At 38.8% G+C, this 17,412-nt stretch overlaps 1 protein-coding gene across 4 annotated transcripts in view; it reads right to left on the bottom strand.

Moving 5' to 3' along the window:
* Positions 1 to 17,412, bottom strand: part of FGD4 (FYVE, RhoGEF and PH domain containing 4) — a 234,412-nt gene that overhangs the window by 20,057 nt on the left and 196,943 nt on the right. For all 4 annotated transcript variants that reach the window (XM_065939562.1, XM_065939578.1, XM_065939570.1 and 1 more), the window contains exons 8-10: positions 12,075 to 12,213; positions 9,417 to 9,475; positions 8,945 to 9,091 (exon numbers count right to left, since the gene is read on the bottom strand). In XM_065939562.1, the coding sequence (XP_065795634.1) occupies positions 8,945 to 9,091; positions 9,417 to 9,475; positions 12,075 to 12,213 (345 nt within the window). The remainder of the gene's footprint in view (positions 1 to 8,944; positions 9,092 to 9,416; positions 9,476 to 12,074; positions 12,214 to 17,412) is intronic.

The following is a 17,412-nucleotide window of genomic DNA, read 5'->3' on the forward strand; positions in this document are numbered from 1 at the left end:
TTCTAGGATTAAATATATTTTTTATAAGACAAAAGCAACTGAGAACTTAACCTCTTATGTAACCTCTCATTCCTCAGGATCATTATCTGTAAAAGTCACAGGTTGCTGAGAGGATTAAATGAGTAATAATGTCCTGTTCTGCCAGGTCTTCTATTTAGCTCCAAACATCAAAGAAATGTTGATGGATATTTAAAACATTTCAACATGTTTATGTGACAATGTCCACTGTACTCATTCTGAAAGCAAATTTTTTTTTACCAGTTGTTCCTCATACATTATTTTTAACTTCCTATGACCAGTGTCATAAATTTCATTTCCACACTGGATAACACAGAAATAAAAGGTCACTGAATACATTTTTATCAGATATACCTAAGTACAACATTTCAAATTCACATTTCTAGAAGGGAATATAATCCATCATTATCATTAATTGCCCACTATATTCTAAGTATGGCAATCACAGCCTCCTTGTAGTACACAGAATCTGGAGACCTGAAACTACTCTTAAAGGTTATCATCATCAATGCAGCTTGATTAAGGCAACACCTTGCTTGCTAACTGTTCGTGTTAGTATTTCTTTCTCTCTTCTATCAAGGCCTTCTCAGAAGGGGGTTTTGCTACATCTGAACAGTGCAGCGGGGCTACAAAGCAGCCACCAAGATGGAGAGGACTCACACTTTCAATAACAATCAAATTTTTCTGCAAACTGAGTGACAAATGTAATGCTATGGAATGAAATTTCTGAGTTATGAGATACACATACTCAAATTTGCTGTATAAAGTTCGACAAAGTCTTATCATCTTATAGAAACACAACCCATGAACATGGAAGCTCTGAGCATTTGCTTTCGGCAGTTATGCTCACAAAAGATGACAGACTGTCTTACAATGATGTGCTTCTCCTTCCCTTTCATGCTTTCAGGATTACATTCTCCCTATTCTTCCTAAGTGGGACTTCACATTCTAAATTGTCAGTACTATATATTAACCTTATATAAACTCAGGTTACAACATACCTAATAAATACCCTTCTTCTTCTACGTAGAGGTGCAGGTGATATTGCTTACAAAGAAGTCCATGTCATATACACAGAGGAACTAAATAGCTAGTCCTGTTCCCTCTGTAAAATCTTGCTCCTATGGCAAAAACCACCATCACCTTCTCTGGGTTTTTACTAGGACTAAAAGAGGAAGTTATAACAACTGTAGGACCAAGTAGACTGACTTTCCCTTTCAGTGAAAGAGTTCTTTTTATTCCATGCCCATAGCTCAGAAGTAGTTGCTGACAAAGCACTCTCTGGCTGGCAAGCTCTAGAAGAGCTGCTGCTGCTGCTGCTAAGTTGCTTCAGTCGTGTCCAACTCTGTGTGACCCCATAGATGGCAGCCCGCCAGGCTCCCCCATCCCTGGGATTCTCCAGGCAAGAATACTGGAGTGGGTTGCCATTGCCTTTTCCAATCTAGAAGAGCTAGACTGAGCCAAAACCTAAAAGAAAATCTCAACTTTATTAAAAGAGATGGGGAGTTTCACCTACTTAATCTCCAGTGTTCCTTGATTCTTTCAATTCTCTTAAAATATATTATCTGACTGAAACAATTCAATTTTATGTCCCACTCATGACACTTCACTAAAGTTTGCTTTAGAAGGTAAAAATATACTGTTGGAGAAAATTTCCAGTGCCTGGTCTATATTCAAAGTTTTAAATTAGTCAAGAGAAAAAAATATATATGTACATATATACATATATGTATGTATGTGTGTGTGTATATATATATTATACATTTTATATATATATAATAACTCGGTCAAAAGCTACAAGGAAATAAGGACTAGAACTCCAAAGAGCCAAGAATAAGTAAAATCTCTTATTCTATGGGAGAATTTAGTGGTTTTTTTTTTTTAACTTTCAGATGTCAGATGTGATTATATACTTACTCAACAGAGTGCCCTTTTCATTAACATGAAAAGCATAATGTGGAGGCAACAAAACAATGCAAACACATGATGATCATTTGAAAGCCGAAATCAAATTTTAAATATAAATTTGGCTTTTCAGATTTACGAATGTAACATCTTCAGAGTAAGAAATAGAAAACTAGCCCTCATTTTACGTATAGAGAGAAAGGAAAATAAAAAGGTACTTCTGAAGTTTCTGCATATAAGAAAAGTAAGATACTCCATGGGAATAAATGTGTGCTGCAGAGAAGAGAGGTTCTATGATAAGTGCAGTACTAGAGGGGGAGGACTGAAAGAATGGACATCATAGGAAATGCTTCTAAGATGGTCTTCAAAAGACGGATAAGGCTTTCCTAAAATTTCTACTGTAGGACTTCATTCTCCCGGAAGGAGAATGATAAGTTTGATAACTTATAATAACTGGAACAAGATAGGTACTTTCAGGTACTTTCCTCAAAGTCACTACTGCTGTATCCCCTCTCAAGGCCCTTTGCCATCTGTTCTCCGAACAGCTTCTTACACTGGCTCTGTATTAAGGTATTCAATCCAAAACTATTTCACAATAATTCTCAAATGTGAAAATTAAACGAAGACCACTGGGAGACACAGAGTTTAAAGTTTAACTACAGAAACTGTAACACTAACGTTGAAGAGGGGGAAGGAAATTTACCTAAGCACCTAAAGGTAGAGTAAAGACGAACAGAAGACACTGACTACCAGGCATTATGCCCAGAATAGATATTAAGCATGTCTTTTTAATCTGGGTTTCTGATGCTCTGACATTTTGGGGCCCTGCTGACATTGGAGGACTGCCCCCTTTAAGTCAGTCAGTTCAACCGCTCAGTCGTGTCCAACTCTTTGCGACCCCATGAACCGCAGCACGCCAGGCCTCCCTGTCCATCACCAACTCCCGGAGTCCACCCAAACCTACGTCCATTGAGTCAGTGATGCCATCCAACCATCTCATCCTCTGTCGTCCCCTTCTCCTCCTGCCCTCAATCTTTCCCAGCATCAGGGTCTTTTCCAATGAGTCAGCTCTTCACATCAGGTGGTCAAAGTATTGGAGTTTCAGCTTCAGCATCAGTCCTTCCAATGAACACCCAGGACTGATTGCCTTTAGGATGGACTGGTTGGATTTCCTTGCAGTCCAAGGGACTCTCAACAGAATTCACCAACACCACAGTTCAAAAGATCAATTCTTCTGTGCTCAGCTTTCTTCACAGTCCAACTCTCACATCCATACATGACCACTGGAAAAACCATAGCCTTGACTAGATAGACCTTTGTTCACAAAGTAATGTCTCTGCTTTTTAATATGCTGTCTAGGTTGGTCATAACTATCTATCCCTCCAAGGAGTAACTGTCTTTTAATTTCATGGCTGCAATCACCATGTGCAGTGATTTTGGAGCCCCCCAAAATAAAGTCAGCCACTGTTTTCACTGTTTCCCCATCTATTTGCCATGAAGTAATACCCCCTCTCAGGACTATCAGTTCTGAGACAGTGAGGGACTCATGTGCAAGTATAACTCTAACAGGCGCGGAGCCCACACCCCAGCCACCTTCCCCACTGAATTTTCATAGGCTGGGCCAGTGTTCCCCTTCTCCAAGAACCCTAAGGCTAGGTACCAGGCGATGGTCCCTGTGCCTCACAGCCTAATGAAATGATTTAAACCAGTAAATTCTAAGCATGTTTTCCCTGTCTTGCCTATTCCTTCTTGCAGAAACCAAACTAAAAGTTCTTGCCCACATGTTCTGCTTGCTCCCTCTGCCTTCTGGCCAACGCTGGTGCTTTTTCACGAAGCCCTTGGTGTGGCAATCCCCCGCCTTTTGGGATCTGTGATTATAACTATCTTTTCAATGGCAATCATCTCCTGATGTGTTGGCTTCACCATATCTGAGTAACAAAACCTATATTTCTAAGTAAATAGCTCTCTGAATCCTAATAAAACATTACAAGTCCCTGATTTACATTTAGGTCTCTATAAAACCTCTGAAAGGTGAAGTTCTTTTGAGCCCAAATGAAGATTTTTTTATAGGTAATTTGGAAACTATAAAAATTATAAGTTATGAGATATAATTCAAAAAACCCTTTTAAAATGTAGAATTCATGGACTTTTATATAGTTGTTAACTGTGCAACCATCACTACTAATTTCAGAACACTTCATAACTCTAAACAGAAATCCTGTGCCTATTTCCTCTCCCCACTAGCCCAAGGCTACCACTACTCACTTCCTATAAGTAGTAAGTAATATTCTAGACATTTTATTTAAATGAAATCATATCATACAGTGTGGCCTTTTTGTAAGTGGTTTTGTTCACTTACACGATGTTTCAAAGTTTATCCACGTAGCATACGTTAGTATTTTATTCCTTTTTACTGCCATATAATATTCCAGTGAATAGGTATACCAAATTGTTTATCTATTCATCATTTGATGAACATTTAGGTTGTTTCCACTTTGGGGCTATAATAAATAATTTTGCTACAAACATTCATGTACAAATTTTGTGAGGACATGTTTTCAATTTTCTTGAGTTTTATAAACTTGAACTAGAAATGTTTGATCACCTGGTGACCAAATGTTCTTTTTTAAAAATGAGAGATATCATGAATACCCTCTGCATGACAGTTAGTTTCTATAAATTTGTCTTTCAAGGGAAGCTTCAATCAGACAACAGAATCCTCTAGTCCCCAACAACTCATACTAAGGCTGGTGATATGACTGCCATGCAGCAGAAAAGTCAGACATGAATAACATCCTGAGAATGTGTCATGTGACAGTCACAGGGCAGCCTCTTTATCAATGTCACTCTGTTTCTTTGCCTATAATAACAATCATATAAATAGCTAAAATTTACTGAGCTATTATTCAATTATTCAAGGTTAGCTTATTATTAACATTGTTAGCTGTTATGATTATTATTGATCATTAGATATAGAAAGGGACTGGAAATAAGAGAGACTAAAAATAAAGACCCAGATGCCCCAAGAAGAGCTCTTATTTTCAGTAAGTCCTAATTCAGTTCAAAACAGTTGTTCAGTTGTGTCTGACTCACTGCGAACCCATGAACTACTGCATGCCAGACCTTCCTACCCATCACCAACTACCAGAGCTTGCTGAAACTCATGTACATCAAGTCAGTGATGCCATCCAACCATCTCATCTTCTGTCGTCCCCTTCTCCTCTTGCCTTCAATCTTTCCCAGCATCAGGGTTTTTCCAATGAGTCAGTTCTTCCAATGAGGTGGCCAAAGAATTGGAGCTTCAGCTTTAGCATCATCCTTCCAATGACATTCAGGAATGATTTCCTGTAGAAGTAACTGGTTTGATCACCTTGAAGTCCTAGGGACTCTCAAGAGTCTTCTCCAACACTGCATTTCAAAAGCATCAATTCTTCGATGTTCAGCTTTCTTTATGGTCCAACTCTCACATCCATACATGACTACTGGAAAAAACCATAGCTTTGACTAGATGGATCTTTGCTGACAAAGTAATGTCTCAGTTTTTTAATACGCTGTCTAGGTTGGTCATAGCTTTTCTTCCAAAGGGCAAGCGTCTTTTAATTTCATGGCTGTAGTCACCATCTGCAGAGATTTTGGAGCCCAGAAAAATGAAGTCTGTCACTGTTTCCTCACTTTCTTGCCATGAAGTGATGGGACTGGATGCCATGATCTTCATTTTTTGAATTCTGAGTTTTAAGCCAGCTTTTTCACTTTCCTCTTTCACTTTCATCAAGAGTTTTTTTAGTTCCTCTTTGCTTTCTGCCATAAATATTTCTCCTAGCAATCTCAATTCCAGCTTGTGTTGCATCCAGCCCAACATTTTGCATGATGCACTATCCATGTAAGTTAAATAAGCAGGGTGACAATATACAGCCTTCATGTACTCCTTTCCAAACTTGGAACCAGTTTGTTTTCCATGCTAGGTTCTAACTGTTGCTTCTTGACCTATACACAGATTTCTCAGGAGGGAGGTAAGGTGGTCTGGTATTCCCATCTCTTGAAGAGTTTTCCAAAGTTCATTGTGATCCACAGAGTCAAAGGCTTTAGCTTAGTCAATGAAGCAGAAGTAGATGTTTTTCTGGGATTTTCTTGCTTTTTCTATGATCCAACAGATGTTGGCAATTTGATCTCTGGTTCCTCTGCCTTTTCTAAATTCAGCTTGAACATCTGCAAGTTCTTGGTTCATGTACTGTTGAAGCCTAGCTTGGAGAATTTTGAGCATTACATTGCTAGCATGTGAGACAAGTGCAACTGTGCGATAGTTTGAATATTTTTGACATTTCCTTTCTTTGGGATTGGAATGAAAACTGGCCTTTTCTAGTCCTGTGCCACTGCTGAGTTTTCCAAATTCGGTGGCATATGGAGGACAGCACTTTCACAGCATCATCTTTTAGGATATGAAATAGCTCAGCTGGAATTCCATCACCTCCACTAGCTTTGTTCATAGTGATGCTTTCTAAGGCCCACTTGAACTCACACTCCAAGATGTCTGGCTCTAGGTGAGTGATCACACAATCATGGTTATCTGGGTCACTAAGAACCTTTTCCTATAGTTCTGTATATTCTTATCATCCCTTCTTAATATCTTATATTTCTGTTAGGTCCATACCATTTCTGTCTTTTATTGTGCCCATCTCTGCATGAAGATGCTTCCCTAATAGTTCAATTGGTAAAGAATCCACCTGCATTGCAGGAGACTCGTTAGATTCCTGGGTGGAGAAGACCTGCTGGAGAAGGGATAAGCTACCCACTCCATTATTCTGGCCTGGAGAATTCCATGGACTGTATAGTCCATGGGGTTGCAAAGAGTCAGACACAACAGAGCGATTTTCACTTTCACTTTGCGTGAAATGTTCCCCTGTTAACTCTAATATTCTTGAGTCAAATATTCTAAGTCAGAGTTGTATCACTCATCTCCACTAGCTCTATTTGCAGTGATGCTTTTTAAGGCTCAGTGGACTTCCCAGTCCAGGATGTCTGACTCTAGGTGAGTGATCACACCATCGTGGTTATCTGGGTCATGAAGATCTTTTTTGTATAGTTCTCCTGTGTATTCTTGACATCTCTTCTTAATATCTTCTGCTTCTGTTAAATCCATACCGTTTCTGTCCTTGATTATGCCCATTATTGCATGAAATGTTCCCTTAGTATCTCTAATTTACTTGAAGAGATCTCTAGTCTTTCCCATTCTATTATTTTCCTTTATTTCTTTGCATTGATCACTGAGGAAGGCTTTCTTATCTCTTCTTGCTTTTCTTTGAAATTCTGCATTGAAATGGGTATATCTTTCCTTTTCTCCTTTGCCTTTACCTTCTCTTCTTTTCTCAGCTATTTGTAAGGCCTCCTCAGACAAACATTTTGCTTTTTTGCAAAACCAGTGATGGTTTTAACCACTGCCTCCTATACAGTGTTATGAACCTCTGTCCATCATTCTTCAGGCACTCTGTCTATCACATCTAATTCCTAGAAACTATTTGTCACTTCCACTGTATAATCATAAGGGATTTGATTTAGTTCATACCTAAATGGTCTAGTGGCTTTCCCTACTTTCTTCAGTTTCAGTCTGAATTTTGCAATAAGGAGTTCATGATCTCAGCCACAGACAGCTCCTGGTCCTGTGTTTGCTGACTGTATAGAGTTTCTCCATATTCGGCTGCAAAGAATATAATCAATCTAATTTTGGTGTTGGCCATCTGGTGATGTCCATGTGTAGAGTCTTCTCTTATGTTGTTGGAAGGGGGTGTTTTGTATGACCAGTGTGTTCTCTTGACAAAACTGTTAGCCTTTGCCCTACTGCATTTTGTACTCCAAGGCCAAACTTTCCTGTTACTCCGGATATCTAACTACCTGCTTTTGCATTCCAGTCCCCTATGATGAAAAGGACATCTTTTTTTGATACTAGTTCTAGAAGGTATTGAAGGTCTTCATAGAACTGTTCAACTTCAACTTCTTTGGCATTAGTGGTTGAGGCATAGACTTGGATTACTGTGATACTGAATGGTTTGCCTTGGAAATGAACAGAAATCATTCTGTCATTTTGAGACTGCATCCAAGTACTGCATTTCAGACTCTTTGGTTGACTATGAGGGCTACTCCATTTCTTCCCCCCAGTAACAGATATAATGGTCATCTGAACTAAATTCACCCATCTGGTCCATTTTAATTCTCTGATTCCTAAAATGTCTTGCCTTGTCCTGTTTGACCACTTCCAATTTACCTTGATTCATGGACCTTACATTCCAGGTTCCTATGCAATATTGACCTTTATAGCATCAGACTTTATTTCCGTCACCAGTCACATCCACAGCTGGGTGTTGTTTTTGCTTTGGCTCCATCTCTTCATTCTTTCTGGAGTTATTTATTCACTGTTCTCCAGTAGCATATTGGGCACTTACTGACCTGGGGAGTTCATCTTTCAGTGTCATATCTTTTTGCCTTTTCATACTGTTTATGAGGTTCTTACGGTAGGAATACTGAAGTGATTTGCCATTTCCTTCTCCAGGTAGTTCTAGACTAACTGCCATTTCCAGGAAGTTAAGAGAGGGGCAGAGAGTGACTACAGTGAAAAAGAACTATGTGGCAAACTCATGTACTTTTACACAGACATCAGAAGCACAAGTTTTGCAAATTTGTCTATATATTTCTTTAAACAAGAATAATTAAAATAGTGATCCCCATGTATACACTGATGCCTATGATCTTCAAGGAAAGATTAAATTTATCTTTACTGTTACTGAAATAAATTACTCATGATAAGGACACAGAAAAATTATAGAAAAATACTTGAAAAACAGATTTATGTCCTTCAAAGAACAAGTTTCAGTTACTATGGACCTTCCCTGATGTGGAATTCAGACAGTATTGACTAAATCGGATAAGAAATAATTGCTTGGGTGAGCAAGCAAGCACCCTACTTTTCTAAGATACATAAAACAGTGTTATGAGGTATTCTTATGTGACTTCCTCATACTACAAAACTCACTAGGAAAAGGTAGCGCTCTTGTGCTGATGTGTTCCGAGCAGCTAGTTTGAGGATCTGTCCGTCTTTTATTAATTCATTTGAAGGATTTACAATGTCTTCTTCTTCTCCCAACATTTCATAAATCTCTAAGAGTTTCTTTAGGTTTTCCTAGGAAATTAAAACAAACACAGAAAGATCAAATATAAGGAGGTTTCACCTTAATGCCTTTAATCAATGAGTGCAGCTAAAATATACACAATTCAGAAAGGATTGGAACTAAGCATAAACTTAAGTGTAAAGATCAGTTAAGAGCAAATTAAAACCTGGGAGAAGTGGGAAGAGCATAATCACAGATAGTCCTAAACATTTTATAAACAATATTTTTTGTTCACTTGTATCAATTCATTTTGGTCTAAAACTGTAGATAATATTAGACTACATTATTAACAATTATCTAACTAAAAGATTCCCATTTCCTCTGAAAACTACTTACCATTTTTCTTATTGCACTATTAGAATGGCTTGCTGCTGTAGATATAATTTCAAGTGATTCTAAACAGGAAAAAAGAAAAGTAAATATATTCTGTCCTTACTATATTACTAGATAGCTGAGTAATATATAGTTTAATAAGGAATCTGAGAGCAAAGACACACAGTAAAAGCAAGGGCAATTTCCATTTACAAACTGGATACTTCCAAAGTTCATTTTTAAGCAGATGATTTGGAATTTGAAAGGTATTTACTCATAAAAAGTCATATATAGTGACTAGGGAGAAGGCAAAGGCAACCCACTCCAGTATTCTTGCCTGGAAAATCCCATGGACGGAGGAGCCTGGTAGGCTGCAGTCCATGGGGTCGCTAAGAGTCAGACACAAGTGAGAGACTTCACTTTCACTTTTCCCTTTCATGCATTGGAGAATGAAATGGCAACCCACTCCAGAGTTCTTGCCTGGAGAATCCCAGGGACAGGGGAGCCTGGTGGGCTGCCGTCTATGGGGTCGCACAGAGTCGGACACGACTGAAGCGACTTAGCAGCAGCAGCAGCATAGTGACTAGACTCACAGGTACATTTAATTCATTAGGAATCTTCAAAATAGCAAACATCATGACAATAGCTTGTTATAAGCACTTTGTCAGGGGTGTTCACATATATTATGTCAATTCATTTTTATGCAACCCTGAATGGAAAATACATTAGCTTAATTTGGCAGGTGAAAGAAGTAGAGAGTGATGTTACTTGGGTAGGGTCACAAATTATGATACTGTAGGGCTACATCTGAACCTAAGTCTTCTGACTCAAAAGTTCTACATTTCAGCAGTAATAAGTATTTAACTAGTTTTACAAGTAAATTAACCAAGAAACATACTCAGTTTTCTCTGGGAAAACACATTCACAGTTCTAACCTAGGTGAGAGAGAATTTTCTGATGCCAATGTCAATGGAAGGTTTTGTTGCTAGGGCAGGTGGTAGTGAGAGATGGGAATGGGGAAGGTAGGATCTTCAAGACTACTTCAAGGTAGGAGCTTCAGGACTACTGGTGAAGAGAGGTTGAAGGTGGAAGCTGAGGCTTCCTGCTGGGTTAACCTGAGGGAATGTTCTCAATCCCCCATCATGTCCTGCTCTCCTCCTTTCTTTTCTATCTTATGAATACTGGTTGGGTTAATTCTGGTATCACAATAGCCTCATCATTCTGAACCAACTTTTCTGTCTTCTTTGTTCTACTGCTGAACAAAATGCACTTTTGCTGCTTTCCCCTCTACTTTTAGGTATCTAAAAGTATTTTTGTGTTTCCTTAGGATGTTAGTATAAGTAGTAATGGGAAATCAAAGAGTAATAAAATACCCTATTATGTTGCTGACATTCTCATTTTGGAAAAGGGGGAGGTGGAGTGGGGACCACCAGCCCCTACCCTTCTCACCACACAGTCTTTTTTTTCCTATTTTAAAATTTTTATTTATTTAATTATTTTTTGGCTGCCCTGGGTCTTTGTTTTTGTGTGTAGGCTTTCTCTAGTTCAGCAATCAGGGGCTACTTTTTGTTGTAGTGTACGAGTTTCTCACTTCTGTGGCGTCTCTTGTTGTGGAACACGAGCTCTATGGTGCATGGGCTTTAAGTAGTTGGGGTTCACAGGCTCCACAGTTGTGGTGCATAGCCTTAGTTGCTCTGCAGCATGTGGAATCCTCCCAGAAAAGAGATCAAACTTCCAATTCAACTGCACTGGCAGGTGAATTCTTAACTACTGGACCATCAGATAATTCCGACTTTCTCACTTTTGACATAAGTACCTCAGCAGCAGTCAAAGTCTTTGAATACAGAGGAAAAGGAATTTTTATTTATATTTTAGAGAACTATCCTGATTTGGGCAACTCAGTACATTCCATATAGGATCCAAGGTAGAGGGAGACAAGTTAAGATGGGCTGGGGCTACTGCCCAAGAGACTAGTCTGAGAAGTACCAATAGTAATCCAACTTCCAATCCTACCACTAGTTCTGCTGGTTTTAGTAGCAGTTGTAGTACATGTTGATTACCAACACAAGTTAAATTTTCATTCTACACAGTTAATTGATTTTTTCAAAAGTACACAAGAAAACAAATATCTTATTGAAACACTTAGGTCCTAAAAAGTCTTTCATTATGAACTAATGAAAAAAAAAAAGATAATGAGTAGAACAGGAATAAAGTTTTCTCAGGGAAAACGCTAACTAACACTAAACAGCATTATTTTTCCTTCTATCAGTAAAAGGTAGAGAGAAATCACTTTGCTTAGGCTATTTTTAAATAGTAAATGCCATCTTAGTTTTCTTGGTATATATCAACCCCCCTAATTAACCAGCAGCACTAGTAATTCCGAGTGGTTTTATTCTTCCTGTGAGAAGGTAATTGTGTATTGCTATCCCAGATGTCTCTAAGACTACAGTTTTATATTTCAGAGTTAATCACTAATGTGAAACCAGCATGAGAAATGTGATTTGCATTGCTCTAAGCCTATGATTTGGGCTCAAAAGTGCTTGCCTAATTGAGGTGTTGATAACAATTTCCAGTGAGGTTATTTTCTGGCACCAATATTTTACTAAAGTGGCTTCTACTTCACTTTGAAATCACAAGGCTACTTGGCCACTAAATTATCCCATAATGGAAGGAGGGATTTACTTTTAGCATCATTCCAGTCCGGAGAATCAGGGGGCAATTTCCTTAGGTAGTCCTTAAGGAGCATCTCATACCGGGGAATGCGCTGAACAGGTTCTAGCATGTGATGCTGCAAAGTCAAGCTCCCACAGATCTTCTGTTTCTGTAATGAGAAAGGTTTTTAAAGAAAGATTTAAAAATTAGGTTAGCCAGTCTAAAAACTCAAGGTAATACAGAACTTTCACTAAGGGCAGCGTTTCTCTACAAAGTGTGGCCTGCCCGACACCTGCCTTAGATACATTCTTGGGATGCTATTAAAAATGGAAATCCTAAACCCCACTCCAAACTACGAAACCACAGTTTTGAGGCCACAGCCTGGGCATATGTATTTAAGAACATCCTCAATTTTTTCCATTAAAGTCTGAGGACCACCAATCTACTCAGAAAAAAAAAAAAAAAAAAAAAATCAAGCAGAATTTTAAGCAAGAAAATTCCAGATTGATAGCATCTACTTTCACTGGTCATTACAAGGGTTTGTCAGGTCACACTATCAAATCATTACTCCAGAGATTTTCAAAAGAAGCATCTATTTAAAGAGGTTCACTAAGTAACTATATTAAATGACTATGGACTCAGCAGAAACTATCCCATAATAAGGCTACTATAAATGTCATTTCCTTTGAGCTGAAAAGACTCCACATGTAGAAGGGTGACAAGATAATAAAATTTTAATTTTTATTACATCATGGCATTCTTTTCCATTAGAAACCAAACTTTGAATAGATTTCCTTTGCTCTGGCAAAATTGAGTCTATAGAACATGCTTTCAGTAAGCAATTAATGTGGAAGGGGAGAAAAAAGATTACTTGAAAAATAAGATGTGTTCCTCTTCATATTAAACAAAGCAGAAACCCCTTAATATATTTACTGATGACCATGACCAGGGCACTGCAGGGTAAAAAATGTGTCAATATTAAGATAAGACATGATATTTGCATTCAAAGCAAACATGAAACTAAAATGTAACCTGGTGTAATAATATCAAGCTGGGTTTAGATTTACCTTATCTAATGCAGGTTTTCAGGCAGGGGAGTGATATCATTAGATATGACATCTATTAAGAGTAATCTACTGCAAGACGGCTTTGGGAACATGTGGGGAAACTAGTTTGAAAGTTACTGTAGACCAGGAAAAAAGTAAAAACAGCCTGAAATTAGCATGGAAGCTGAGAGTGAATGGCTCTCCTTAATAACCTGTAAGATACAATTACTATAAGTTTAGTTATCCCATTTGACTTTCTCCAGCAAGCTGAGGGGACACACACACACACACACACACATACGCGTACACACACATATCTCCAGGAAAATATTACTGATCCCAAATTTTACGTGAGGTACTGGTCCAGAAAAGTTAGGGGAGCTTTCTAAGGTCAAGTGACTATAAGTGGCAGAGAAGAATCTTAACTAGTTTAGCTGATTCTCAATCTACCACTCCTTTCACAACTCTATCCTTTCCTTATAATGAGGAGAAGACAGATATTGCTGATTCAGAGTTTTAATACTTGATGAAACAATAGTAACAATCATTATCACCATCACCATCACCACATGCAACAAGCTCCATGCTAAGTCCCTTGAATATATTGTTTAATGAACACATACAGAGAATGAGGAAAAATGATAAATCAAAGATAAAGTCCCGTGATCAAACTCTGGTGAATAAAAGAATATTGGTGCTGTGTAATAAATCAAATCATATAATCACAGAGGTCACGAAGTATAAATGTTATGTGGAAAAAATGTTTGAAAGCTAAAGACGGGAATTGAACATGTTGACTTTGTATTGATGACAAGATGCTCATACAGAATTGTGAAGCCACCACTCAGAATTTTGTAACTAGAGTATAGGCATGAAGGACTAAATTAGAAATAATGACCCTTTAAGCAGATGGTGACTTATATGCAGAGTACATTATGCAAAATGCTGGGCTGGATGAAGCACAAATTGGAATCAAGATTTCTGGGAGAAACATCAATCACCTCAGATATGCAGATGACATCAACCTTATGGCAGAAAGCAAGGAGGAACTAAAGAGACTCTCAATTAAAGTGAAAGAAGACTGAAAAGGCTGGCTTAAAATTCAAAATTCAAAAAATTAAGATCATGGCATCTGGTCCCATCACTTCATGGCAAATAGATGAGAAAACAGCAGAAACAGTGACAGACTTAATCTTCTTCGGGCTCCAAAATCTCTGCAGATGGTGACTGCAATCATGAAATTAAAAGACGTTTGCTCCTTAGAAGAAAAGCTATGACCAACCTACACAGCATATTAAAAAGCTGAGACATTACTTTGCCGACAAAGGTCCATCCATCTACTCAAAGCTACGGTTTTTCCAGTAATCATGTATGGATGTGAGAGTTGGACCATAAGGGAACCTGAGCACGAAAGAATTGACACTTTTGACCTGTGGTGTTGGAGAAGAGTCTTGAGAGTCCCTTGGACTGCAAGGAGATCCAACCAGTCAATTCTAAAGGAAATCAACCCGGAATATTCATTGGAAGGACTGATGCTGAAGCTGAGCCTCCAATACTTTGGCCACCTGATGGGAAGAACTGACTCAATGGAAAAGACCCTGATGCTGGGGAAGATTGAAGGCAGGAGGAAAAGGGGATGACAGAGGATGAGATGGTTGGATGGCATCACTTGGACATGAGTTTGAGCAAGCTCTGGGAGTTGGTGATGGACAGGGAAGCCTGGCATGCTGCAGTCCATGGTGTTGCAAAGAGTCAGACACAACTGAGAGACTAAACTGAACTGACCTTATAAAAGCATCTGTATGACATTATGGTTAAAGGCTTGAGAAGCTATGACGTCACTGAGAGAGTGGAAAGAAAGATTATGCAGGGCAAAAAACCTCATATTCTGCTCACATTTCAATATTAGCAAAAGGAGTTAGTGAAAGGATCAAAGAAAGACCCAGTGTTCAGAGAGATAGAGGATGCTTAATCATGAGAGAAAAGAGACATTACAGAAAAGGGCAGGACTTTTGGCTACAACTGAGTAATAAGAATGCTGGCAAAATCACCCCTTTAAAAAGCAACTTTAAAGCTGGATAAAACTTAACAACAACAATCATTTCACTACTTTGGAAATTGACCAAAAGCATGTAACAATCTGAAAATTTTATTTTGTTTTTGTTTTTTAAACTGCTGAACTTTGGGTAAGAACAGTAAGAATCTGTGGTCTTCTGGCCTGCGTGTGTTAGTCGCTCAGTCATGTTCAACTGGTTGCAACCTCATGGACTGTAGACCTCCAGGCTCTTTCATCCATGGGATTTTTCCAGGCAAGAATACTGGAGTGGATTCCCATTTCTTTCTCCAGAAGATCTTCCCAACCCAGGAATCAAACCAGGGTCTCCCACATTGCAGGCAGACTCTTCTGTCTGAGCCACCAGGGAAGCTCTGACCTGACGCTTTTGGCCTGAGGCTGCACCTATTTTATCAGCTCAGTCAGTGAAGATTTTCCCAGGGTGGGACAGGCTGTGAGGACCAGCAGTTTCTCTGCTGAAACTGAAGAGGACTCATTTGATTTAGAGTGATAAACACAGCACACACCCAGCAATACTGTCAGCGAACAGGATGAAAAGGCAAAAAGACAGGACACTGAAAGATGAACTCCTCAGGTCGGTAGGTGCCCAATAAGCTACTGGAGATCAGTGGAGAAATAACTCCAGAAAAAATTAAGAGATGGAGCCAAAGCAAAAACAACACCCAGCTGTGGATGTGACTGGTGAAAGAAGCAAAGGCTGATGCTGTAAAGAGCAATACTGCATAGGAACCTGGAATATTAGGTCCATGAATTAAGGTAAATTGGAAGTGGTCAAGCAGGAGATGGCAAGAGTGAACATCAGCATTTTAGGAATCAGAAAGATGGCAAGAGTGAACATCGACACTTTAGGAATCAGCAAACTAAAATGGACTGGAATGGGTGAATTTAACTCAGATGACCATTACATCTACTACTGTGGGCAAGAATCCCTTAGAAGAAATGGAGTAGCCCTCATAATCAACAAGAGAGCCTGAAATGCAGTACTTGGATGCAATCTCAAAAAATGACAGAATGATCTCTGTTCGTTTCCAAGGCAAACCATTCAATATCATAGTAATACAAGTCTATGCCCCGACCACTAATGCTGAAGAAGCTGAAGTTGAATAGTTCTACGAAGACCTATAAGACCTTCTAGAACTAACACCCAAAAAAGATGACCTTTTCATTATAGGGGATTGGAATGCAAAAGTAGGGAATCGAGAGATACCTGGAGTAACAGGCAAATTTGGCCTTGGAGTACAGAATGAAGCAGGGCAAAGACTCATAGAGTTCTGCCAAGAGAACGCACTAGCCATAGCAAACACCATCTTCCAACAACACAAGAGATGATTCTACACATGGACATCACCAAATGACCAACACCGAAATCAGACTGATTATATTCCTTGCAGCCAAAGATGGAGAAGTTCTATACAGTCAGCAAAAACAAGACTGGGAGCTGACTGTGGCTCAGATCATGAACTCCTTACTGCCAAATTCCGACTTAAATTGAAGAAAGTAGAGAAAACGACTAGACCATTCAGGGATAACCTAAATCAAATCCCTTACGATTATACAGTGGAAGTGAGAAATAGATTCAAGGGATTAGATCTGATAGAGTGCTTGATGAACTATGGATGGAGGTTTGTGACATTGTTCAGGAGACAGGAATCGAGACCATCCCCAAGAAGAAGAAATGCAAAAAAGCAAAATGTTGTCTGAGGAGGCCTTACAATTGGCTATGAAAAGAAGAGAAGGGAAAAGCAAAGGAGAAAAGAAAAGATACACCCATTTGAATGCAGAGTTCCAAAGAATAGCAAGGAGAGATAAGAAAGACTTTTTCAGTGGTCAATGCAAAGAAATAGAGGAAAACAATAGAATGGGAAAGACTAGTGATCTCTTCAAGAAAATTAGAGATACCAAATGAATATTTCATACAAAGATGGGCACAATAAAGGAGAGAAATGGTACGGACCCAAGACAAGCAGAAAATATTAAGAAGAGATGGCAAGAATACACAGAAGAACTGTACAAAAAAGATCTTCATGACCCCGATAATCAAGATGGTATGTTCACTCACCTAGAGTCAGGCAACCTGGAATGCCAAGTCAAATGGGCCTTAGGAAGCATCACTACGAACAAAGCTAGTGGAGGTGATGGAATTCCAGTTGAGCTACTTCAAATCCTAAAAGATACTGCTCTGAAAGTGCTGCACTCAATATGCCAGTACATTTGGAAAACTCAGCAGTGGCCACAGGACTGGAAAAGG

The sequence above is a fragment of the Muntiacus reevesi genome, chromosome 1 (genome assembly GCF_963930625.1).
Source record: "Muntiacus reevesi chromosome 1, mMunRee1.1, whole genome shotgun sequence".
NCBI lineage: Eukaryota > Metazoa > Chordata > Mammalia > Artiodactyla > Cervidae > Muntiacus > Muntiacus reevesi.